We start from the raw sequence: 26191 nt of genomic DNA on the forward strand, positions 1-26191 counted from the left end.
GGACTTGAACCCCGGACCCACCAGAGGACAGGACCCGGTCCAACCCACTGTGCCCCTCTCATTGCATCCAGTTAAATTTCATTAACAGTCATGGTGTGTTGGTGATTAATTCACAGAAGTTACTTGAATTCAGTAGCTATGAATAAGTAAAACGCGTAAAAGTGACTGCTCAGGTCAGTAGTAGTAGAGGAACGTAGGGCTTCGGTCCCAAAAGTGTGGGAACCTCGGCTCCATGGTGTCTATTTTGGCACCTGGCTGTAGTGTCCGCTGCTCTCCGGGTGTCGAACGGAACGTAACACACTGACCGAAAGAAAACGCTTTTCTTTTGAGAACATTGTTATGACAACTGATACGTTTTAATGCTCGGGTGTCCGTGAATACAGAGAAAGAAAGCAGGCAGGCGGGAGGGGGGGAAGAGGAGGAGTGGGAGGGTGGTGGAGGGGAGCTGGGACCCCGGCTGCTCCGCTAACTTTTTCCAGACGCTGGAAGGCAGCTGGACTGAACAAGAGACACAGAACTGCACTTAAACGTCACACTGGACGCCGTGTGATTCTCCGCAACTGCACCGTCCTCGGAAAGACAGGCGGGGAAAGGAGCGCCGTACACGCGGTGCAGTGCAGCGACAGTGCGAGTCCCGTGCGCTGCACACAGGGAATGGAGCCGCGTGTCCGCGGAAGAGTCTCCGTGGAGGAGCCGTAGAGGGAGCCGCTCTGCGCCCCTCGGCTCGCGAAGGCGTCGGCGTCCGCGCCGGGAGCGAAAGGTTAGTCCCATTTTGTCCTCCTGCTCCCAACTAGTTGTGTTTACCAAGAGCGGCTTCCTCGAAACCGTTTTTATTTTGCTCGTTATATTTTCATGGCTAGTCTTGCTTAAATCTTGTTCATTTACATCGCTGTGGCATGAACGCTGAACAGAACAGAATAACCAAGAATTTAAGATGTCGTACTACTTAGATTCTTATTTACTCCTGGGTTTTAGATGTAGAGTGAAAAACATGGTGCTAGAACCCGGTCAGAGGCACGACATCAGCTTCCTTTCTGGGCTTTGACCTGCAGCCTTCTGCGGATCATAAAGCCTTACTTTTAACACAGCAGATACCCTTAAATATTACTTTAGTTTAGTTACTTACTGTACCCACGTTTTTCTAAGCACTGTATGAAACATAACTCATACTGACATTTATTATATGAAACGTTTTTCTAGCTGCACCCAGATCAGATGGACAATCTGTAATATGTACTCATTGGTGGTAAAAAGCTAAGCAGCACCTGCAAAAAAGGCACAAAAACTTGCCTGGTATTCTTGTTTGTGGTCGTCTGTACAGTAACTGGAAAACGTGTTTTAACAATGAATTGCAGAGACTTGCTATAACACAAGAAATAACCAAAAGTGCCGTTTTAATTCTTTTTCTTTGTATTTTTGTATTTTTACTTTGGTTAAACCTCATCAATCATGTCTCCACTCTGAGACGAGACAAGGAACCATCTCTACAAAATGACACCAGCCACAACCGTGTACACTTGACTTCCAACACTAAAGAATGCAGTAAAAACCGCCTTAAATGAGCCTGGGAATCAGTTTTATTCTGATTAGTAGATTTTAATACAGTAGCCTGTTATGCAGTACGCGGCACTGCTTACATTCTATAACACTGGGGTCTCCTTGAAAGGGAACCATAATTATGGAATGGAGTACAGTTTTACTTTAGGAAAGTCCATAATGAAATTCTCTCGTGCTCTCTGATGCAGGTTCTCTTGTCGAAATGTGGCGAGAGGCCGAACTGCTCACAAGTTCTTCAGGTTCCAGGTCTCCTTTCCGCAGCCATGCTTGGCTTTGCTTGCAACGCACTGATAGCAGCATGTTCACAGCGCCTGGAAGCATCTGTTTATTGTAACTTTTCTGCCATGAGGAACAGTTGGATGTCTGGCATTAAAGCTGAGTTGGCAGGACACTTTTTCTTTCCATTTACAAGGATGGCATTGATTACCTTACTCTTTCCAAACCTTTCTGCTGTTGTCGCGGCTGTTGCCGCACTGTTCTTTTCTCCTTTTCTCCTTTTCTCGTCGCTTGGAGCTGCCTCTAGCCAGCAAAGATGGCATATGTTGGAGCTGTAAGGTTGTGCGGCGGTGCAGTGCGTTTAGCGGTTGGAGTGCGCCTACTTTAAGGTGTAATGATAGCCTGGATCTTCTGAGCAGTCACAGTAGGTCTCCAGTTACACCCGCGTTTGCTGGAAACAGATGGCTCAGCCTCACCCAGCCTGGGAAAATCTTCACAGGACCGTCTTGCCTTTTTTAAGCCACTTTTCTCCAACGTAAAAAATTCCAGGACAATAGAAAGAAAGGGCTTTAGACTTAGGGGTTGCGCATGTTTTTGATTCATTTGGCTAAAGTGCTCGTTCCCGTTGTTCTGCTCCATAGCAGTGTAGACACAGGCAGTCAGAGGTCCCAGTGTGTCACTCACATCTGGTGCGCTGGATGATGGGGGTGGAGGGGTTGCCCTTTCTCAACTCCACCGGCCTGTTAATAAGATATGTCAGCAGGAAACAGTTCTGGCTGCGAAACTTTATTTGCTGTGGCAAGAACCAAAGATGCTGGAGGGCTTCGATACTTCGGAAGAGACTTGAAGCGAAGAGGTCGGACCCGCGCTTCTCCTTGCTGACTTGGTGCCGTACCGTAAGGCTTGTTGCCGTGAAGGAAGGTGCACGTCGCAGCCGCTTGTCAGGGCACAAGGGGTGGGGGGGTTACCACGATGTTCTCTGACGTTCTGTAGTACGGGAGCTTTCAGAAGGGTGGACGTGTGTATCAAATATGAGATATTTCGTTAAGAGGCTGGATCACAGTTTCTGTGGTTCGTGCGGAATCGCGTTGTCCCCATGTAATATACAGAACGTGCAACATTTGCTTTCCAAAGTAATGATTGTCGTTGTTTCCCAGGCTTTAAAATTGTATTTACTTTTATACTCTGCATTAAAACAGTTGTTCAGCTCTTCTCTGGTTGTCTGAATGTTTAGCCTGCCAGTATATTGAGAAATATGCCTCATCTTTTCACCGTATATTGTTCCACTCAGACAGTTTTCTGCTTTTGTAATTTCCTTGTTTGTGCTTTTTTTCAAAATTCCTCTTCAGTTAATCTTGGTCCCACCAACGACAGTCTTGACTCTTATTTCGTAACCCTTGTCTTTTCTAGAAGCTGCTCTAATCTATTCCATTGTGGATAGCAATCACCACTGCTGACTGTCACAATATATTGACAATGACAATGTTTTGCAGGGCCTTGAACTAAGTAGCTATTACTCTAAGATTATTGCATGAAAGTAATGTGATCTTTTTTAGTTCAATACTTAAAATGTGAAGTTGTGACCTTCTGAGTTTGCAGATTTTAACTGATTAAACACCCGGAATGTGGAACCTCACCATGTTCATTCCCAAATTAATTTGCATTTCATGAATGAACTATTGGAGGATGATTTTAAAATGCATAACGGTAAGATGTCTAGAAGGGGTTTGACTTCTCAGAACATCCTATAGTTAGCGTTGTTTGCTCAACTAGCTGATGCTTTCCCGCAAAAGCAACTTACAGTTTGACGTTTGCATACTAAGTTATTCCAGATTGATTACCCATTTACACAGCAGCCATTTGCACAAAATTTTACTAGAGCAGTTTAGATAAATACCTTGTTCAGGGGTACTACAGTAGGGGGTGGGATTCAAATTTAGGTCCTTTCATTGTAAGGCAGTGGCTCCAAACATTGCGCTGCCTGCTGCTGTCTCTAGTTGCATCTGATAACTGGTGTATAATGAGAAGGACAAAGACATATCCATGTAGAAGCATTGCTGCTGACTCTTTGCCGTACATTATCTCTCTAGTTCTGGGTCTCCCTAAACCTTCCATAATCAAGACTATCATTCCAGACTTAGCTGACCACAGTCCTTTTTCACATGCTTTCCCTCAAAGGACCTGTGGCTTGTCTGCCGTTACTACTAATGCCCAACTAACCCCCTTCTGGCTTCAACATTTCTGTCAATAGTGATTACGGGACCTAAGAGTAAGTGTCTCTGGGTAAAAACATACAATGGGTTAGAATCGATATCCTAAATAGTCTGAAAATAATAACCAACAATGGCTAAAGAAACAGGATATCCCGTTTTCAAGTTACTTTCTGGTAAAGCTTCCTTAGAATTTGAGATTTGCTATTTAAAAGTATATACCTCTAGTCTGATTGATACATACACTGCTATGACATGAGCAGTCATGTACCGGAATATCTTCTCTTTTCGCTGTCACAAATACATTTCCATATAACCCATTTAGCCCTTTCCGAGTGGAATAAATAAAGTCACATGCAGCATCCAGGCAGTGTACTTGTGATTTAATGTAATACCGTGTACTGGTTGCACACAGCCCAGCAGGGCAGTGAAGCGCTGCCCTTTCTAAATACAACAATGACTGAGCTCAAAGTCCCTAAATAGAGGCTCCAAGTTTCCCTTGTGTGTTGTCAGGGCAGGGAGATCCTGCTGCTGGCCAGGAGACGCACAGCGCCCGGAGGACTCGGGCAGAGCTCATAGCTGAAGGCCACCATACACACAATTATACCCCGTGCGCATCGTCACACGGCAGCTGCCAGTTGGTAAATGACAGACCTGATTTGGGCACGAGTCAGAGACTCGTGGGAATGAGGGGTGGTGAAGGAGTGTTCTGCAATGTCACAATTTCCACCCTGAAAACAAAAAACTCATTTTGATTGTTCAGACATGTGAATGGACTTCCATCTCCATAATTGTTGCTGTTTTGGACATATAATTTAAGCTGCAAAGTTGCGGCTGAATTATACAGCAGAAGCTTAGAATAAATTCCTGCTTCTTCTTGCCTACACGTTTTAACAGAAGGATTTCTTTTTTCCCGACATACAAGGTTCAAGGAGGCTTACAAAAAACGAATTTTTCTGTAGAGAATGAATTCTAACATCTAATAGATGAAGAGTGTATGGGTGAGCTGTGAGCCTGCTACATTAATTCCCTTTCTAGTGCTCAAGGAATGGTTTCCTTCTTTAGAGTGTTAAAGATGGGTTGCTTATTTGTACAACTTGCCATCCTCACAGCATTCCCTCTCACTGTAGCAATGAGTTCAGGTGGTTTTTAGGAGCTCACGCTGTCGTTTTCAGAGGGTGTGCTGGGTGTGTGGGTTTAAACGTGTGCTATTGTATAATTCTTTGGTCACTACGGCAGGGTGTGTTGGCTGCGCAGATTTTAAGTACCTCAAGATGTCCTCTGCTAATCATTCTCCCTCATTAAAGGAGAATCAGAAACACATCCTTCATTTCTGTATTTTTGAAAGCCCAGTGGAGGCTGTGACTTGGTGCAGTGTGTTTTTCAGTTTTCAGCGTGTAATTTATTGCTCATGGGTTCAGTTCCCTCCTACTGGTTTTGCTTTGGCAAGTCACATGGTCCTCATCATATGAAATAGTTCTGGTCATCCTGCTACAAGAAAGGTCGGTATTAACCTGTAAAAAGTAAATGATCTCAGATATAAATGTATGTAAGAGCTGTCTCGCTGTCATGCTTCCGATTAGCATCACGATCTTTGCATCGACTGTTCTACGGTAAACACGCACACGCTGTCTGAAGCCGCTTGTCCCAAGTGGGGTCGTGGCAACACAGGGCACAAGGCTGGAGGGGGAGGGAACTCACCCAGGACGGGACGCCAGTCCATCACAAGGCACCCCAAGCAGGACTCGAACCCCAGACCCACCAGAGAGCAGGCCCCGGTCAAACCCACTGCGCCACCGCACCCCCCTTCTATGGTAAACACCTGATCATAATTACAATAACATTTATTCATATGGAAGACATATTTCTCCGAAGCGATGTTCCACTCAGAGTAAATGAAAGTGCATCTCATCGAGAGATCGAGATCTAATCACACAATTCGCAAATTACAGGCAGTTAGGCCCATACCACCTGAGGAAGTGAAGAAGTAGTGTAAGGTTTATGTGTTTTAATTCTCCCGAACCGTGTTTTGTCGCCTTTGGCTGAGTGCGGCAAGAGTTGTTTTCAGACAGCCGCTGTCTAAATTGGGTCTGGTTTGAAACTGAAGCCTGGAAAACTGTTTCCAGCCCTGTGTCCAAGCAATGTTAAAGTGTGTGTCGCACTGCCAAAATCACTGTTGTTTTTTTTCTATCCCTTTTCAGTGCTGGAACAAAGTGTGTCTTGAACAGAGGGGGTAAGAGAGTGGAGGGGGTGGGGTATATTTCCCACTATTGATTGAAACTACAAAGGAAAAAAACAGGACAGTGAGTGCAGTGACAGAGTCTTATTTAACTACCTTTTTTTTTTTTTTAAAGAAAATTTGTGTTTTTTTTTTCCTCGAGGTCATTTTCTTAGTATTTGTTGCTGATAAAGCCTACGGAATTGAGCTGATACAATCTATTCATTGGAAGTTAACACTTCCTTATACTTAAAAATGAGACTCGGGAAGACCGATCATCAGCAGATCTCGAGTGTGGAAGTGAGAACAAAAGCCGAATGGTGCATAGTGCACTGTCAGTTTAAGTAATGAGGGCCCAGTTAAAGGGTAGATTTTTTTTTTTTTTTTTTTAAGTGGTTTGAAACACTCAAAAGGAGCCACTTATATTGCAGCCCATGACATTTTGCCCTGTTTAGCTGTTATCTGGACAGGCAGGTGTAGAATGACACCAGTGTACGGATGCATCTCGACTTAACGATGGTTCGACTTATGATTTTTCCGCTTTACGATGGTGCGATTGTCACGACCCACGGGGACATCACCCCTACGGGCCGGAGGAGGCGCCGCTCAGTGCCACCAGCCCAGACCCGTTCACCTGTCAATCTGGTGGTTAGGGAGGTATAAAAGAGTCTAGAAAAAAGATTTTTCTGCTTCCACACACTGCTACCCCAGTTGTCTGGTCCTTTGGCTTAACCATGTGGTCTTTAGGTCAGATTCCTTATGTAGTGTTTTTCATGATGACGGTTCGGTCCTCTGTGATTCTAAGCCGCGTCTCAGGGCCGTTGCATGCTTTGCGTTCTCAGGCTGTCTGTGCTCTCTGCCGCTCAGCAGGGCCGTTTTGTGGCAGAAGTACTGAGGCCTGTTGGTTTGGCCTTTATTCTGTCCCCGTGCTTCCTGCTCTGCTTCCTGCCCCCGAGGGAAGGGTCAGGGAAAAAACAACGACCTGCTGGTGATCTCAGCTTCCTTTCCTGAAACAGGGTTTCCTGCACAACAGTGAGCAGGGGGTGGGGGTGGGAGCACAGCAGGCCGCAGGTCAGAGGTCATTTTGCCTGTTTGGTAAGATCGTTATGTGTCCCCTATGAAACACCCGCAATGTATTATTTTGTACACATATAATGTGTGTTTATTAGATTATTTCTTTGAGCTGTATGTTAATCTTTTAGACTAATTACAGTACTGATGAATCACACACACACGTTGTCTAAAACCGCTTGTCCCAAGAGGGGTCGCGGGGAGCCGGAGCCTAACCCGGCAACACGGGGTATGGCTGGAGGGGGAGGGGACGCACCCAGGACGGGACGCCAGTCCGTCACAAGGCACCCCGAGCAGGACTCAAACCCCGGACCCGCCAGAAAGCAGGACCCAGCCAAACCCGCTGCACCACCGCACCCCCCCCTTACTGATGAATCCAAGAATAAAAATTCGATTGCGTACGCATGTTAGTCCTGACTCCGCCCGAGCCTAATATCACTTTTTTGAGATGTCATTGAAATAGCAACCTTTTCTTTTCCATTTATATTTGAGCTCTTATAAACTTTGGCAGTTCTGAATAATTCTACATCAGCAGCTCAACGTAACATTTAGCAATGCACCGTCAGGAGTTGCGTTGAGCGTCATCAACACACGTGTGCTCCAAAGGTGTGCGGTGTCACCTGTTCAAACCTTGGATTGATCTCCCTTTAGCTTGATCTGCCAGTCCTAGTTCTTGAAAAAACTACTGCCCTGCCCCCAGTTTCAGCCCTTTAATTTCTCCCTCGGATCTAAGGATTTGTCAGTATTGTCGTTTCATAAGCGGTCCCTCTCCCGGACACACTTCCATGTGGCAGAGGTTACCCAGCATGCACCACACTGTGCACCAGTACAGGTCATGGCCGGGCTTCGCAGTCTTTTGTGCCGTCTTCAATAATGGCTCTATTCTCATAGTGCTCTGCTAGCCCCAGGCTGCCCTGCACAGCCTCCCATTGTCTGCGGGGGCTGTCAAAAGGACAGACGCATTGTCGTCGGAGTGTGTACACGCAATGGTACAATATTCAGTTCGTACTCAGTACAGTTCAGTACAATGTACTATGAAAGTATAACACGTTAGAAAGATGTGTTATTTCAGTGACGGTTTACAGAATTCTAGTGACATTTACTCTTCTGTGATGTTTTCTGTCTCAGGTCTGTCTTTGTGCGGAAAGGGGGCAGTTTGTCTTTCTTGTCTTGCGCCACGTGAGCCTGCGCATAAGGCACCTTTCGGTGTAAGGGAAGAGACCGGATAAAGAGGAAAGCCTTGGACATGTGTCTCCCCATTGCTTCTCATTCCTTCCACGCTCAGTCACAGCTCAACACCAGCTTGAGTCAGTGTCTCGGGAACGGGGCAGCTGGAGGGAGAACTCAGAGGGGGAGGGGGGCCATTCGCTCGCTGTTTTTCTCCTGTCCTGCAAACGTGAGTCTGCTGTAATCTGATCGCAGCTGGGGTGAGGTCATGCACAAGGCTTTCCAGAGCCACAGAAACACCCACCCCGAACCTCTTCTCTAAGCCTCCCTGAAAGGGGACTCCTGGTGGAGCTCTCACTTTCTTACATCCTTTGGCGTTGCTTCGCATTCAGATGTTGTCGCTTCGTGGGCTTTATTGTCTTGGGTCCGGGGATCATCCGTCCACTCGCCTCTTTGTCCGAAGGGAACGCAGCGCCCGATTATGGGTCCACAAACGTGGTTTCTGCATGTTACGTGGCAGCGACCAAATCTCAGTGCTTTTAGTCAACCCTGTAATCTGCAGACCATCCCAGCAGTGAGAAAGGGACGACATTTGGTGCAAATAAAGAGGGTTAGGGTTAGCGAGTAACTGGATATGATCTAGGGGTAGAGAAAGGCGAGCTGAAGACAACAGGTTATCACACCCAGGGTACATTCATTGGGGAAAGTCACACCCAGATGTTTGACTTCACATCTCCCCTGAGGACGAGAGGAGCTCAGCAACAGAGGGGCTCTTGGACTTCTCTTAATGTTCTCATGTTGCATTTGTGGATCCACCCAGATCTGATCATCTGTTTGCTTACAAGCTCAGTGCAGAAAGTGTGAGGAATGGTCATGGCGTTGTACTGCTGCAAGAGTACAAGGCAGAGATGAATGTTTTTCTTCCTTCATATCAAGAATTTGGGTGCAGCGAAAAGTTTGAGTGGGACCTTCGCCGTAGGGACGGATAACGTACGATCTTCTCCTGTCCAAAAAGGACCAGGAACTTTTTTTGTACGTCCATATGCCTGCAACAGAAGTGACATAGTTTCTCTTTCTTGCAGACAAACCACATGCATCGATGGACTCAAAATAATCACGCTGTCCTCGTACGGAGTTACTCCTTAACCTCCACGGACACACAATGACGGACCTCTCTCAGCTGGCCCTCGGCGGGCAGCGGCCAAGCGTAGCGGAGATGGATACCTGCGACCTGGAGATTGAGCGGAAGTACGAGGTCATCCCTGCTGTCATCTGCTCCATGTGCTGTCTTTTTGGCATCATTTACTGCTTCTTCGGTAAGGCACGGAGAGCCAAAAATCCCACACCTGCATCAAAACGAGTCGAGCCACGTACTAGCTATCGCTGTCCATCTTGTCCATTTGACATCAGTTTATAAGCCAAGCCTTCAGCTCTCTTTATATATGTTCAGTGCAATTAATCCACGTTCCTGTCATCTCTGGCTTAAGAAATAGTTTCATTGTGAGAGCAGCTGGTACCGGTGAGAGCTTGGACAGTACCATCGTGTCATCTGAAGGAGGGACGTGGTGGCTTTGCCATCCCAGTACTCTGGTTGAAGAAACCTGCATTTCACACTCTAAAAGCCCTGTTGTTTGCACTCTCTCCCTCAGGCTACCGCTGCTTCAAGGCAGTCATGTTCCTGTCGGGCCTCATGTTTGGCTCTGTCATCATTTTCCTGCTGTGCCACAAGGAGCGGGTGCTGGACACCCAGCTGAGCGTGGAGGCCAGCGCGGGCATCGGTTTGGGCATTGGCCTGCTGTGTGGCCTCGTCACCATGCTGGTGCGCAGTGTGGGGCTCTTCATGACAGGTCTGCTGCTCGGACTCCTCCTCGCCATCGCTGGCCTGTTGGTCGCCAGCCACTTCTACAACCCCGGTTCGGTGTGGGTGCCACTGGGCGCGATGCTCGGCACCGGCATGCTGTGTGCCGTCCTTAGCCTGCAGTGGCAGAAGCTCTTCACCGTGCTGTCCACCTCCGTCTTTGGGGCGGCCATCATGACTGTGTGTGCCGACTACTTTGTGGAAATGCTGGCGCTGGCGATGCACATTTATGACTGTCTGCGCCTGGTGCCTCTGCCTCCGCTCTGCTGGTACAGCTGGGTTATTCTGGGCATCTGGCCTGCCCTCAGCCTCTTGGGTGTGCTTGTGCAGTGGAAGCTGACTGCTGAGGGCTTCTCCCACACGGAAGGTGAGTTACCAATACAACTTTTAAATAGGTCTCAGTTCACTAGATTAGCTTTTAGCGGATTGCTGCTGGCATTTCTGACACATGGTGCCATGCAGCGCCTTGTCAGGGTACCTGATCCACATGTCTTGAGTTTTTTGTTTGTCCTTCATCCATCCACTCAGTCATCATCAACAGGCGGCAGAAACGGGTTCAGCTGATGAGGATCCGTGAGAAGGAAGCCAAGAAACGAGAGCAGAGTGGAGGGCAAGAGGGCACCTACCGTCGCAAGCCTGCACCTGTAAAGCGGTATGCAGGAGACCTCCTAGCACCGGTACGTCGCTTACTATTCCCCGATCTTCCTTACTGCAAGGGCAAGACAAGCAAGTACAGCTGCTTTTTATGCCTTTATGGGGGCAATTCAGGCAATTCAGATGAAGGACCGTCATTAAGGGAATGTCAGCAGTAGCTCATACTAAAATTGGGTGCTCTTTTCATTCTGTCACTTGCTGCCTAAAAGTTGTTGCACTCATGGTTTGCTACAGCTTGTCATTGACAACATATTTATTTTTTTTTTTTTAACTGTGCATCCTTTTGTTCCTGTTGTTGGCCTGGATCCTCTGTAGGGTGCAAATTTTGACTGCTCTTGCTCTCTTTCACACACAGAGCTACCTGCAAAGCCTGCGTGACCGCCAGATGGGCACAGGTACCTCCCTTAGTAGCCTAGGTGCTGCCAACCACACTATGATTGACTTTGACTATGAGACGGGATCTACGGTGCCTCTGACTGCCCCTGCCCCAGTCCTGCGTGTCTGAGGAGGTCACAGCCACCAGTACCAGTAATTATGGCCTTTCTCAGACCTACCTACAAACCTCTTGTGGAATTTTGTGTTTTTCCGAGTCCTCAAAGAGCAGCCGAGGGAAACCTGGTTGTACAGTGTCAAGAGTGCAGATTCCCACTTGAATTATTTGTCTCACCTTCAGCATAGCATCCCGACATATCTGCTCCTCACTCTTTGCAATATTGGACCTGTACAGGGGAAGAGAAGCCCTCCTGTTCTGCTTTCTTTCTCAAATCAAGGATATCTTGTGTGCCTTCTTCTTCAACGAACTTGGCCGGGACAGTCTGGTCCCCTGTTGGATCTATTTCTTTTCTGGGAGGTTTGTGGCAACATTAGCACACTTCTATTGAGGACATGATGAGAGATCTACGGGATCTGGATAAGTAAGGACAGAAAAACAAAGGATACTCATTAAGAAGTTGTTGTATAGAAAAGAAACTAACCAGGCCTTCAAAAGGTGATCTTAACTGGAGGCCAAGAGCGTTTAATACATTTTTTTATACCCATTCTAATGAACAATAAAAATGGAAACTTTCAGTTTTTTCTTTTGTCAGTTTTGTTATAATATTAAGCATGTGTGCTTTTACGGATAAAACATTTTTTACAAGTAGGACTCCCCAGCGTATGTGCTGAAGAGCGTGATTGGATGTGCTCAAAGTCATTGCTATACAATGCTGCTTCACAATGCTCAGATATGAGTATTGAAATGGATCCCACCGCGAAATTGACTCGCTCTGCAGTTTGGCACTGTTTTATCTGTTGTTATTCCATTTGTTCTCTTTGATGATGGTCTACTGCACGTTGGAGATAAGCATGGCACTTCTCTTGTCTAATCTCCAGGGATTTTACTGATAGTGTGACCTTGCGTGACCTTAGCAAATCCAACATGTTGGGCTCTATCTTGGTAATGCCCAGCAGCTGCTGAATTGTAGAACTCAGCCACAGCACATCCCTCCATCAGATAGCCATGAGTCGTTGAAACTAACTGAACTGATCTTGTTAGAATTACCTCTTAGTGCTCATCTAAAAGTGAGAACTGGCAGTTAATCAACTCCGTCAAAGAATTTCTTTGAATAATATGTATTTCTTACCCCCCTATTCTGTATGAAACGTTACGATGATGCTCAGTAAAGCTCCACTTTTTCTAATTTATATGTTATATGAAGTAAATCCCATCCCATTTTTAATCTGTTGGGATTGTACTGGTACAGCTGTGAATGGTGTAAAGAAATGGAAAGAGGGAAATGTAAAGACTATTAAAACAGGAAGAAGATGCTCTCTGGCTGTGTGTCGTCTGAAGAAAAACATCACATAACCCCCTCTCTCCAACTAGTTACCTAGCAACAAGTGCTGCCAATGGCAGTATTAGAATGTCAATTGGAAAGGGTCTGAAAGACAACAGCCCTTCAGAGGGCCATTCCTGCTTTTTTGTTGGTGTATGTGATGATGTTGCTGTGGCAGCACAGAAAGTTTACTTTCCCTCAGATTTCTCCCGTGGAGCAACTTACCCTGACCCCACAACATGACATTTGTTGTCTTTTCCTCTGATATTAGCAGCTTCATTTACGTTGGAAAGTAATCAGCAAAATATGCACTTGTACAGAAAAGACAAGCCCAGGAGTGTTTTATTTCGAGATTTTGGCACTCCTTTAAGCAATTATCCAGTAACTGCTCTCTGAATGTGATAATGATAATAGTCCCATAAGCAATATCACTCTGTAAGTAGCACTCGTTATTGTTTATATACAAGAATAAAATAATTCACAATGAGAATTCTGGTGAAAGAAATGAGTACAGCAGATATAAGCAAGGTGAAGGCATTCCTCTTGGGTATACGCAACCTTTTGCCCTCTGTTTGCTTGTACGCGTCAGTACTAAATGACGAGACGACATCCGCGCTCGTGTAAATCGTGGTACAAATCAACTACAATTTTTGCGTGTTCAGCTTGCCTCCACACGGTGCTGTAAGTCCCTGCAATACCAGCCGCAGTGGGTGGGCCGTGTTTCCCAGCTCACGTCATAGACTGCAAATGAAAAAGAGCTCCCCTGCTACAGAAGGGACAGAACTTTATCCAAAGCACAGGTTGAAGATCAGCCCAGTCCACAGATACCCTTCCCCCCCGAGGCAGTCTAACTGATGGGGCATGGCCGCTACATAGTATCGATGAACATTTCAGTGAGTTGAATGAGCTTCACCTTGAAGAACCTACAGTGTTACACCTTCAGAAAGTGTTTTTCATTTCTATTCCGTGTGACATACTCTTTGCCGTCACAGCATCCTGTGTGTGACAGTCCAGTTCTTCTTCAAGCTTTTGATTGCTGTGTGAAGTTGTAATAACTACGTTACCTTTATGTCCCTTTGCTTAGTATTACGCACTACAAATCATTATCAAAGGAAAAAATACCGAAGACACATTTTGTGAATAATTTCCTGAGACACGTGACTGACAGCGCAGCTTTCTCTGCACATGTTTCCTGGCCCAGACAAGTCTTGTCTTGTCATGAGGCTGCACCTCGATGAGTGTAGCTGGAATCACCTGCCACCTGGTGGCCTATTTCTCGCACTGCATCCAGCGTTCACTCGTGCTGAGTGGATAGCCTCGCTCCACATTCAGCTGGCGGTTGACACGCCAGTACTGGTCGCCCTTGAAGAAGTAGATCTTGCCATTGATCCAGGTGAATGCTGCGTCAGGACTGGAGGGCACCCCAGAGATGATCTGGGAGATGGGTTTGGGGTACAAACTGAGGTCTGTGTATGCCACTTCATCCCACTGCCAGTACTCTGAGCCCTAGGAGAGTGGAGAGGGGAATGCAGGGCACATGATATTATTGCAGTTTTACTCTGCAGTTCATTTGCGGTAATCAAAGCTTGGCTGCATTAAATGTCTCGGTCAAGATTTTTTTAAAATTTACTCTACCTTAAAGAATAAGATTTTCTTGTTGGCTTCCAAGTACAGAGCAGCATCGATGTCGGGAGGAATGCGTGTCAGCTGTTTGGGGTAGCCGTAATCAAGGCGGAAACTGGTGTAACGCCATACTTTGTCACCTATTACAAAAACGCACATGTTAAAGCAAAGCCAGAAATGCTGAAATGCGGAATCAGATTCAGCACTGATTACAGAACATATTGTTGCTTTCATATGTCTGTAAATATGAAACATGTAAACATGAACTGTTTCTGTCTCCATACTATCTCGCTTTTCTCACTTTTCTAGTGCATTTTTTCTGCCATCAAAGTGTGTCACCACAAACCCCAGGGTACCTTTCAAGAAGTATGTCTTGTCAGTTCTGCTTGAATGGACAGCTGCATTGATGTTTCCTGGGAGACCCTTCCACAACAGGTTGATCTTGATGGGTGGCTTGTATCCATAGTCAGACACTGTCCACACATACTGTCCACTGAAGACATATGTCTTCTGGAAGGGTCCTAAATGGTAACAGGAAATTGGGAATACGCAGGCGCACGTGAACAGCTGATTCAAGTATTAAAGAGGAGCAGCGTAAGTTCCATTTCTATTAAACCACCATGGTACAAATACTAGTTCAGTGCCTAAAAAATTTCCAAACATTTATATTACATCCGATCCTAAATGGAATGTACTATCAAAGTAAAGCAAACATGGGTCAAAGGTTCTCCGTCTTCAGGAACTTAAGGAAAATTGATGTGATGACTAATTGTTGTGATCAAAAATGAAAAATAATTTAATATGAGATACTGAATTCTAAGTACATACAGGAGCTTCTACGTGAATATAGACATGTAGTCCACGGTCACTTTTTTTTTTTTCTTTACCTAGGATAATGGCATCCAGCCTGGCAGTGCAAGGATCTGGCTTTTCACCCTGTCCATCAGGGGCAGTTGTTGTTGAACTTTCAAAATCATTGTCATCTGAGACAGTGGGTGTACTGGTCAGGCTTTTCCCTAAAATAAAGATAAATTACAATAACTTACAAAAGCAGGTTAATTACATTATGTCAAGTGTCTGGAAGCTTTCGGTCTGATCTAAGATTCAACAAACATGTCAACAAACATGAGGTATTTGAACAAATTTGAACTTTCTTAGATTATTTAATTTGTACAGAAGTGAAATGAATTGCCTTTTCCAACAAAGTACCCAAATGTGCTGAAAATGCAGATCCAGTATTTAAGAGTGCAAAGTTAAGCTCAACACATGGAAAGTTTAAAGTATGCTTACCATACAGAGCCTGGATGCCCCTCACATCATCTGGGTGCAAGTGGAAGTTGGCACGGTACCCGCTGTACACCGGTGCCATCAGAGCACTCCGGTACTGTGAGTGGCCCAGGCCCAGAGCATGGCCGATCTCGTGGGCTGCTATGATCCTCAGGTTGGCTCCATAGTAGCTGCCCTCTGTCCAGTACTCATCCTCATCAAAGTGCACAACACCTGACTCCGGAACCTCAGCATGGGCCAGCACTTGACCTGAGAAAACAGAAACTGGGTCAGGTCATCTGAAGCTTGTGGGCCATATGTGTGGAAACCTCATTAAGACCAGGACAACCAGAAAACCTCAGAGCAGCAGGTCCCCAGTAGGAGGCCTGTTAGCTTGAGAACACTCACCTGGCCCATCGAAGGGTACGGTACAAGTGCTATCTTTCTTGTGGAATGAAATCTTGATGTCTGCCCGGCCCCCCAGCACTTCATGGAAAACTAAGGGGGTCACTTCACTCCAGTACTTGAACGCAGAGCGAATGGCCGTGCGTGTTTTGGCTAATCCCAGATCAGGGGTGTAGTTGTAAATTCGGTAAGTGAGGTTCTTCTTGCGCCAGCGGCCTGTCAAAACATACATCCATGTAAACTGTTAATTTAAGAACAGGAAGGATTGGAGGCAGGGAAACTGTTTCAAAGATTATCTGTCCCAAAATGGCCTGCAGGCATTGAACATTTTTAACATTGTTCTACGCATACAATGGTATTCTATGGTTCAGTGAGACACTTTGGTTTGCAGCAGAGGACAAGAACAGTAGAGGGCGACATGAATTTTCCTTGACTTGCATGACTCTTACCAAAGAGTCTGTATTTGAATGATTTGTGGCTGAAAGGGTCTTCCACACCACAGCGGGGCTGTCTCATCACTCCCAGCGTGGCCTCATCAATCTTTCCCGTGATGGAAAGATTAGTCACCCTCTGGAAAATTCTTTAAAAGTGGAAGTGGGTTACTGAACACAGAGAAAGAAACCTTAACTTTCAAAAGAATTACTGTAGGGTTGACCATTTCATTGTCTTTCTTCAGCAGGGCTGTGAAAGACTGGTGAAGTGCAGGATGCAATATAGCATCCGAATTACTGATAGGGGAGGTGCAGAAGCGCTCAGCTGGAAAGCCATGGGTAGGTTTATCCCACAGCTGGAGGACAGTTCTGCAGATCACTGTACGGCTGGTGTTCTACCGCAGTACCTATCAATCATTACCGGAGGGCCTCTGCGATATCTTCTGCCTTGTACCCCTGTTCTTGTGGATCCAGCGGAGTGTGCAGGTAGCCATACTTCTTCAAATATGCCTGGAGACCAGAGAGACAGATCAGAAGACAAATCTGTAGCTGAAGTCCACACAAAATGCCTGGCGGACACTGGTAATGTTAGACAACGTACACATGTGTCGAGCGCTGGTTTGCTCTTCCTTTGTGAGACACCCAGAATTTTGCTGCAGAACATCCTCAGTTGGACCACGTCTGTATTTCTCCGCAGCAAAGTGTTATAACTCCGCTCATTACTCTAGTACTTCTCGTGACTTTACTGGTGTATCATGGTACGCAGTGCTGACTGTTACTGGATGCAAGGTGCCTGTTTGTCTGAGGTGAAACCGCGGAGCTGGGAGGAATGTTGGCGGCCGACGCTGGAGGCCCGTAGTGAAGAAACAATAAAAGAAATCTGTCATCGCCTGTGGCAGAGACACATGTGCAGCGATGATCTATACAGTAGACATGTTTGTTGAATCTTAGATCAGATCATCTACACTATACAGGCATCTGTACCTCTGCTGTCCTCCATCTCTGCCATGGTGGCACCCTGTCCTTGGCTACCCATCAGGTACTGATGAGATACGCAGCTTGTAGCATGCAGTAGTGGACAGCTGCTGCTTTTGGACCCAAAAGTCGCAGGTTTTAATCCCACATCCAGCTGTTAACACCCTTGAGCAACGCCAACGTATGTGCCCTGAATTGCTCCAGCAAAATTATCCAGCTGTATAAATTGGTAAATAATTGTTGTAGGCTGCTTTGCAGATGTCAGCCAGATCTGCAATAAATATAAATGTTGGCTTTAAGCGATGGTGAAGCTGTAATGCATGACACAACACTTGTCAGATCATGGGGGAAGACAAAACTTCACCAACAGTACTCAGACTAGTTATAGATTCGGACCGGGGGGTTACTGTGCTTTTCCAACAGCGGCGTTATGAATTCTACGCTATATTTAGGCTGAAGGAAGCGACAGCAAGACCCACACGCGTGCGCGCACACACAGGCACGCACTCACGCACGGGCACGCGCACGCACGCACAGTCCTACCGTGGCTTCGGTGTACTCGTTCCTGCGGTCCATGACGGAGGACAGGACGCACAGCGTCGCCGCGCAAAGGAGCGTCACTTGCTGCACGAGACACATATTGGCGCCTGCACGCGGGTGAACAGCGGGGTAGTGGCGGGCGCGGAGGCGGCTGGGTGCGGCGCTGAATTCCCCTGCGCCTCAGCGCAGTCCCTTTTTTCCGATATAAAAATGGAGAGCTGGAGGTTCTGCAGTCAACTCGGACTTCTTTGTTCTCGGTTATTTGCCCCAACCAACGTTGTGTCTGGGTTCTCTCAACTCTTGTGTCTCGAGTTGGGCTGAGGCTCGGGGTTATAACCGCCGCCGCCTGAGTCACAGATGAGCTCCAGCCCCCGCGGCCGTGACCCACCCCCGTGGAATGTGTGTGTGAGTGTGTGGGCGAGAGTGAGAGAAAGGGACAGAAAGATACCCCACTTACCCCCCCAAAAAAAGAAAAAAATCCCCAAACGGGAAAATATAGGCACAACCTTCCTCAGCAAATACTTCTGCAACAAGTTACCTGGAACAAAAATGCATGCGAAGTAATAGCTTGTTCTAAATGCATCTTTCCAGTGGTGCTTTAACAAAATACTGCTCATGTAAACGCACTGGAATGACTTTAAGATGCCAAAAATGCATGTAAGCAACACCCCTGGCCAGATGTGTGCTTCTCCCCCACGTTATCATGAAAGACACAGCAGGAACTGTCTTAATATTCACGTCCTGCTTTCGGCAAGTAAAATCGGACATCAATCTTTACAGCCCAAATTATGCTCTCTGAAGTCATACCAGCAGTGTCGCTGCAGACATCTCTGATTAGTAGTCAAAGAAGCTGCCATTCGGATGAAAAATCAGATTAGTTTAATAACTGAGCTGCATAAATTAGCAGTAATCCTGGAGATAAAATATCTGATTATAACATGGCATCTTTTAAATACATACAACGGATGTCACATTACTGCGAAGGGAAAAATTGTGGCAATAGAGCTGAAAACAAACAACGGTAAATTACAGGCCAGCGCATCTTCCAGGTTGGCGTTTCTCACGTAACACCGATCTGGAGTCTGGTCAAGTGCCAGGATTACATAGAAAAAAATTTGACAGGAAGGAAACAGCTGGATCTTGGATTACACACCATTGTATATTACGTACTGTAAGTATATATTCTGAAAAGCAGCAGGTACCAATATGGCATAGACTCAAGCCATTAGCACCATCACTTTGCAAGTGGGAGACCCAGGTTCAAGTCCCACTTACATTTATTCACTAAGCAGATGCTTTTCTCCAAAGCAACTTCCACTGCACTCTATGTAGTGTTATGAGCCCACACACCTTATGTACCGCAGTGACTTACACTGCTAGATACATTACTTACACTGGGTCACTCATCCACACATCAGTGGAACACACGCTCTCTCTCTGTCACTCACACTACGGGGGAACCTGAACAGCATGTCTTTAGACTGTGGGAGGAAACCAGAGCACAGACACAGGGAGAACATGCCAGCTCCACACAGACTGAGGAGGGATCAAACCCACATCCTTTCACACCACCCAGGCGCCGTGAGACAGCAACACAACTCACTGTGCCACCCACTTTTACAATTTGCACTTACTGCTCTAGTACCCTTGAGTGAAGTACTTTGCCTCCAGTTCCTACAGTAAAAATACCAAGCTGTAAAACTAGATAAATAGGTGCATGTGTAACTGTCTTTACAAACTTGTGGACATCCCTCTGAATAAATATAGCCTACATTAAGCTGGAACAAAGAGTGCCAAATACATTGCTGAAAAGAACTTTATTACGTAAATGTGTGGCTCTTCCCATAAATTACAGCAGAATTCCACCTCGTGGACTGAAATTTTCTTTCCCCAACCACCATCAAGATGACTCTGCAGGTTCTCAGCATGCTCTCTCATCCGGGAAGATTTTTAAAATGTCCTTTTCCCTACGAAATACTACTTGAACAGTTATATTCCTCAGGGTATCTGGAGTTTGCTATATTGCTACTGTTACTTCCATGAACATGTTTAAATGACTAAAAGGAAATGAGTCAGAGATTGTGTTTGGAGGTCACTTCCAGTGTCTGATCTTTTTCCATGTATACCAGTGCAACCAGTCACTGGTATACATGGGAAAAGCTTATTGTGTGAAAACAGGAAACACAGGTTAGCATCCTGGTTTGCTAATGGGCTGCAAGAAAAATCAGACACGAAACACACATTGTCTGAAGCTTCTTGTCCCAAGTGGGGTCGCGGCAAACTGGAGCCTAACGCGGCAACACAGGGTGCAAGGCTGGAGGGGGAGGGGACACACCCAGGACGGGACACCAGTCCATCACAAGGCACCGCAAGCAGGACTCGAACCCCAGACCCACCAGACAGCAGGACCCAGTCAAACCCGCTGCACCACCGCGCCCCCCATAGACCTGAAACAGTCAAGCAGAATTCAAATTGCATCTGAAACGTTACTGCTCTTTTACACATAGACTGGCCTTGAAGAATTTGCACATGTACACCCCACATGTAAACACCTCCTCAAAAAAGCCTGTATCCTTATGAATACCAAACCGAGCACAATATTTTTCTGAGAGTGTTTTTTGTGGTTCATCTAATGTGTTTTGTCTTGGCGTTGGTGGTAAAGAAAGCCCCGATGGTGTGAACTGGAATTTTTACTGGAAGAGACTATTGTAATGAGTGTATTGGGCAATCGCTATACATAAGACATTATTGGGTGTGTCGCTAAGTGGTCAACCAAGCAGACAGAATGTAGAATTTTCCATCTGCTCTTGTTCTATGCATAAGAGCTTTAGATCTTGACTGAATTTATAGTGTATCCCCCTTTCCCCACTTTCCATCTGCCCAGTTTTTGTGGTTATATCTATTGGCAGCCATGTGACTGTAATGTGCTTCAAGCCTTGCCATTTCTCTACTTATTAAAGCTTGAATCAATAAAGAAATAGTGAAACAACCAAGCTAAACAAAACTGAAAGAGGAGCAAACCATGTAATACAGGTATTCCTCACACAACCATTTCTTCCATAGTCATTCTCATAATGCAATGCATTCCATGTCCTTTCACTAGTCACTTGGAGACCCAGTTAAAACTGCCAACCCAAGATAAAGAATTTGGTTAGGAGTATTTTTGTTCTTCTTTTTAAATTTATCCATACAATGAAGTGGCTAAAGTCTGGCTTCAAGTGAAAAACAAGCAGCCCATTGTATATAACTCTGTTGACTACCTTTACTTGCTCTTATTTGAGATTGTTGATTTTAATTGCACAAAAATGTTGAGTTACCAAGTGATGTATGTCAGTAGGAATGGCCTGTTGTTTGTCTTTTTTCAGGAGTTATTTTTGCATTTAATATGTGAAAACTAATATAAAATATTAGTACATAAAATTAACCACATTTCTTTTAAACTGTGAATTTTCCATCTAGCTGGAAATGCTGTTTCGGCATTGTGATGAATCAACAACCTACCCACAAGATAGGTCATAGGGTAATAATTCTGAATGGGCAATGGAATAGAACTGATTTAATTGGAACCAGTGCCCCCTGCTTCTGATTTTTTCTGAAAAAAAAAAAATCGTACCATTCCCATTTAATTTTGATCACAGGAACAAGGAATTTTCGTATTCGTTCTGACCTTGGGTGTGCAGAGGGACTAAGGAGTTCGGCTGCTGTGTGGGTGGGGGAGGTCAGGCAACAACAAGGCAACTGGAACTCTAAGCACTGCAGGTCGAAAACAACACCCAAAATTAATACCTGCTGCATACCACAGCCATCAGGGTCAGGCGATCAAGCAGCTGAGATGTCTGGGGGCAGAAATGCTCTTTTGTAAGGATTCAGATTTATTCACTTGAATCATAGGGTTAGGCACTTGGAGTTTGATACCGATGTTCAGATCAGTCCTGTGGCAGGTTGCCAGTTTGCTGTTCATTTCCAGGGGTTGAATGAACTAAGTAATACTTGTCAAAGTGTGTAATTAACATGATCAAACTTGTTTCTGTGTGTTTACATTCATAGTTACTAAGGAACAGACAGAAAGCACTGCATAGAGCACTCAGCCAAAAGCTTTACTACAGATGTTCTCTTTCATTACCCTTTATGTCCTGGGATGATGACTCTGCCAGCATTTACTGCACAGGGCTGGAAAGTGTGTTCCAGATATTATTCCTGGCCAACGGCCTAGGAGACCAGATAAAGTAAACATTTCAGTTTGTGTTAGATTCACGGGCTCAAGATTGAAGTGCAGTACTTGAATAACTTGGATAAAACAGGGTCTCTGGCTTTCTCCTTCGCTTTGTCTAACCACATATCTGACACACACAACCGCTAGAACTAAACACAGATGTGCGTCACTTTGCTGACATACTTCCCTGGACTATGAGTGAAGGATGTGGGGTGAAAATGTCATTACACAACTAACCTCATGAGTCACAAACTTTGACTTGGGTTCCTGTAAAACTCAACACAAATCAGTGACAGTCCAGTGCCTCGTAGGAGCTGTACTCAGCTGTTTTGCAGATAACAAAGGGTCTTGTGTTTAAGGTTTACTATAAGTAAAAAAAAAAAAATTAAGATTTGTTCAGTATTTTCTATTGAAGTTCATGCATATTGTCTATAAAATCTGGCCTGCTTCTGAATATAGGTCATAAAACTGTTTAACTTAAAACAGATGTTTATTAGTCATGTGCGATCTGACTCATTATGCAAGATAGAACAAATTGAAATATGTGAAGTTAAATGCTGATGATAAATTAGTAAGTTGAGGCTAAAATCTATGTGCAAGTTTGCACTGATATTTGGTAACTTCTACAGATAAGGCATTGAAACCCTATATGGCCCTAGGTATGAAAAAAAGCTTTCCATTAGAAGAGCTCTTCCCAGTCATGGTGCAATAGACTTCTTGCAAATACACACACACACACTGAAGCTGCTTGTCCCAAGCGGGGTCGTAGAGAGCCGGAGCCTAACTCGGTAACACAGGGCGTAAGGCCGGAGGGGGAGGGGACACACCCAGGACAGGACAACAGTCCACTGTAAGGCACCCCAAGCAGGACTTGAACCCCAGACCCACCAAAGAGCAGGACCTGGCCAAACCTGCTGCACCATGACATCCCCGTTCTACTTCCTTTAAATGTTGGTTTTTATTTTAGTTCAACTGCGTTGATTAAGATGGTGAATAAACCATATAATGTAAAGCTAGTCCATAACAAACCTTACCATAATACAATTTTTTATTGCCACAAATGCATGCCCAACAATTTGTGTTGCGTATGCATTTGTGGTGATAAATAATATCATTTTATATGAGAAATTAAAGCCCAGAATTTGTAGTTTTTTTTACATTATATTTAACATGTATTTGGTATTGAAATGTATGATCGCACTAAATATGATAAAGGGATTCAGCTTGAAGAAAAACCAGCATCCACAGTGGTGTCCACGAGTTCAAGGTTGAAAGCCAACCCAGGTCCCCCAGGAACTTGATGTATGGTGGTTTTTTCATCAAAGTTTTGAATTACTTTTTTTAAAGATTACTTGAGAATTTAGGTTAGTGGCACAGAATTTTCCTCAGCTGTGGCCTCATTTGTGTAATACTTGTAAACATGAGTTTCAATGTAAATTCAATTAATTTTGTTCTTAATGTGAAATTTAAGCCATAATTTAAAAAATAAACTACACAAACTATACACATTTTTCCTAACTGTACAGCATACTCAAAATTTAAATGCTCTTTCGTGCTCAGGCATGAAATTAAGGAAATTTTTAATATAAGCAGTTTTTACAAGATGTGATCTAATGCTCACTTTCAGTGCGAAGCATTTTTCTTGAGTCCCCTACAGCTGTAGGTGTAAATCAGGCATAAATTATTTTACAAAACTGCTGAATTTTGACTCCCCACAATCAGAGATGGGTAACTCTCTTGGGCACTAAAGAACAGAGAAGATGCAGTGTGTCGTAAATATCCATCCATCCATCCATCTATTCACTTAGGTAGGCTGGAAGACTGTAAAACACTTTTGATCACTCTTATTTACTGCTTGTCCAAGACTGGTAGTCTGGAGTCAATCTCCAGAGGCACAGGGAACAAGGATAGTTAGGATTTACCCTGGTCAGTACATTGCAGAGTAGCCATACACACATACACACATTCACATCGCACAGGTGAATTTAGATTATAGAATTCACTGTGGGAGGAAACCAGAGCACCTGAAGGAAGCCTACACAGACTCAGAAAGAACATAAAAATTCCACGCACACTTGGCTGGATTCGAACCCACGCCCAAACGGCCTACCGTGAAGCAGCAGTACCGCCCACTGCACCACCAAAGGGTTAAATAGACAAAATATCTTGAGATGTGCTCATTCTGATCAATATAATCTACATTATACATTCAAAGGGAAAAATAAAGAACAAATACTGTACATTTTCCTGTCCTGGGTGTGTCCCTCCCGCTCCAGCCTTACGCCCTGTGTTGCCGGGTTAGGCTCCGGCCCGCCGCAACCCCGCTTGGGAGCAGTGGCTTCAGCCTGTGTGTGTGTGTGTATACTGTACATTTCATTTTGTGGCTCAGTCAAAACTTAAACTTGAATTGCGATTTGCAAAATGCTGCTAGGTGGCTTCTAGCAGATTTGTGAAATTTCAGGCAAGCAGCAGCATGTGTGTCTGGGGCTAACATGCACCACCCAGGCCTCTCTGCACTCCCACCTGTCAGGGCTTCCAGTTTGCTGAGGCTTGCAGAGCTGAGCTATCTTCTCCCTCTCAGCTCTCCCTCTTTTTTGCCCCGGGGGCCAGGAATCTGCACTCATAGCAAATTGTTCTTTGTGGAGATACCCCCCCCCCGGTTTAATAGAAAACCCACTTGGAAATGTGCCTCCCAATCCGTAAAAAGTCCATTAAATGCTGTGAACAGTGGAGCTGGGATGAGAAGTGATTACAACTTGAAATTAATCTTTTAAACAAATTGATAGAATTTCCAAAGGGGACGCTTTCTTTCATATATGTAAAACTTGCTGGTGTTGGTGGCCGGTGCCTCGTAGTGACTGAGCTGCGTGTTTGGCCATAGGTTCAACGCTGGCACCGACCGTGTGCATGTCCTCCTTCTCGTTGCTTTGCAATCCAAGGACGGGGCTGGAAGAAAACAATGGTAAAGCACTTCCATGTGTCCCTTGCTGTGAAAACCAAGTGAGTGGTTGATCTGAATTGAATATGACCCAGCAGCACTAACCCTAACCAGAAAGTTCTACATATTCACACATGCCATTTAAGACATGAAGATATGCATACAGGATGTCCACAACTTCTAACAGATAAGAAATATTACTCAGATTTTTGGTTGGTTTTTAAAAGAACCCTGTTTCCTTCTTCTAGCTATTGCCATTGATTCCAGGAAGTCATCTGCACTAATTCCCACATGTTGCAAATCACTGTCGTACACATCCGCACTGTAGCTGGGCTCGGAAGGGGGCACATATTGCTTAGACTTGCTGTTTATCCGTCTGGTATCAAGAGGTTTGTCTGTGTGGTTGAGACTTGCAGTAAATGAATGGAGGAATATAGGAGGAATATGAAACTGGAGGATCTTGGAACAACAGGATGTGCGAAAACTGTAAGCTGAAGGTTTTGCCATCTGTGTCCCATCTTTACTGTGACACAGAAAATTGTCACTGGCATCATAGAGTGTTGTTCATTGTGCAGACTTCCACCTGCATCTGCTGTGGTTTAGCAGTTACGCCAAAGGACAGCTGTTCAGGATGTCATAATTTATATCACTGCTTTAGTTTGCATGGGGGCGTGGTGGCGGAGTGGGTTTGGTCGGGTCCTGAGCTCCGGTGGGCCTGGGGTTCGAGTCCCGCTTGGGGTGCCTTGCGGCAGACTGGCATCCCGTCCTGGGTGTGTCCCCTCCCCCTCCAGCCTTGCGCCCTCAGTTGCCGGGTTAGGCTCTGCGTGCTTGGGACAAGTGGCTTCAGCCAATGTGTGTGTGTAATCATACTACACCTCAGCTGGATTCAACATTGAGCAGCTCCTCTGTCAAGATGGAAAATTTGATTTATATATGAAAGCCTTTAATTTGTAACTGGAGGCTGGTGCGGTCAATGCGTTTCTACTCCCCATCGAAGTGGTGCCTTGCTTATATGAAACATTGCTAAGTCATCCC

At 45.3% G+C, this 26191-nt stretch overlaps 2 protein-coding genes across 4 annotated transcripts; one reads left to right on the forward strand and one right to left on the reverse strand.

Annotated features, from left to right (window-relative positions):
* The first annotated feature begins 12 nt into the window (after positions 1-12).
* LOC108918548 (transmembrane protein 198-like) lies at positions 13-12736 on the forward strand. Of its 3 annotated transcripts, none has more exons than XM_018725926.2 (5): positions 13-760; positions 9522-9755; positions 10089-10664; positions 10826-10974; positions 11307-12736. In XM_018725926.2, the coding sequence occupies exons 2-5, from the start codon at positions 9602-9604 to the stop codon at positions 11454-11456; spliced, it is 1029 nt and encodes a 342-aa protein (XP_018581442.1). In that variant the 5' UTR covers positions 13-760; positions 9522-9601; the 3' UTR covers positions 11457-12736. The 3 variants fall into 3 exon arrangements, with proteins under 3 accessions (XP_018581442.1, XP_018581444.1, XP_018581443.1); XM_018725928.2 differs by lacking the exon at positions 13-760 and adding an exon at positions 2443-2629; XM_018725927.2 differs by lacking the exon at positions 13-760 and adding an exon at positions 8636-9429.
* mmp19 (matrix metallopeptidase 19) lies at positions 12028-18381 on the reverse strand. The gene is made up of 9 exons (XM_018725925.2): positions 18009-18381; positions 16912-17000; positions 16509-16639; positions 16063-16275; positions 15679-15924; positions 15276-15404; positions 14745-14909; positions 14401-14528; positions 12028-14271 (listed from the first exon to the last, which is right to left on the reverse strand). The coding sequence occupies exons 1-9, from the start codon at positions 18102-18104 to the stop codon at positions 14035-14037; spliced, it is 1434 nt and encodes a 477-aa protein (XP_018581441.1). The 5' UTR covers positions 18105-18381; the 3' UTR covers positions 12028-14034.
* Between the last annotated feature and the right edge of the window lie 7810 nt (positions 18382-26191).

The sequence above is a fragment of the Scleropages formosus genome, chromosome 22 (genome assembly GCF_900964775.1).
Source record: "Scleropages formosus chromosome 22, fSclFor1.1, whole genome shotgun sequence".
In the NCBI taxonomy this organism is placed as follows: domain Eukaryota; kingdom Metazoa; phylum Chordata; class Actinopteri; order Osteoglossiformes; family Osteoglossidae; genus Scleropages; species Scleropages formosus.

Bases quoted from the DNA above. Each gene is read 5' to 3' on its own strand.
- mmp19 (XM_018725925.2), bottom strand. From the start codon at position 18,104: ATGTGTCTCGTGCAGCAAGTGACGCTCCTTTGCGCGGCGACGCTGTGC. The intron at 17,001-18,008 runs GTAGGACTGTGC...TCTGGTCTCCAG, and splicing joins ACGAGTACACCGAAGCCACG to GCATATTTGAAGAAGTATGG. The intron at 15,925-16,062 runs GTGAGTGTTCTC...CTGTTTTCTCAG, and splicing joins CGTACCCTTCGATGGGCCAG to GTCAAGTGCTGGCCCATGCT.
- LOC108918548 (XM_018725926.2), top strand. From the start codon at position 9,602: ATGACGGACCTCTCTCAGCTGGCCCTCGGCGGGCAGCGGCCAAGCGTA. The intron at 9,756-10,088 runs GTAAGGCACGGA...TCTCTCCCTCAG, and splicing joins CATCATTTACTGCTTCTTCG to GCTACCGCTGCTTCAAGGCA. The intron at 10,665-10,825 runs GTGAGTTACCAA...CCATCCACTCAG, and splicing joins GGGCTTCTCCCACACGGAAG to TCATCATCAACAGGCGGCAG.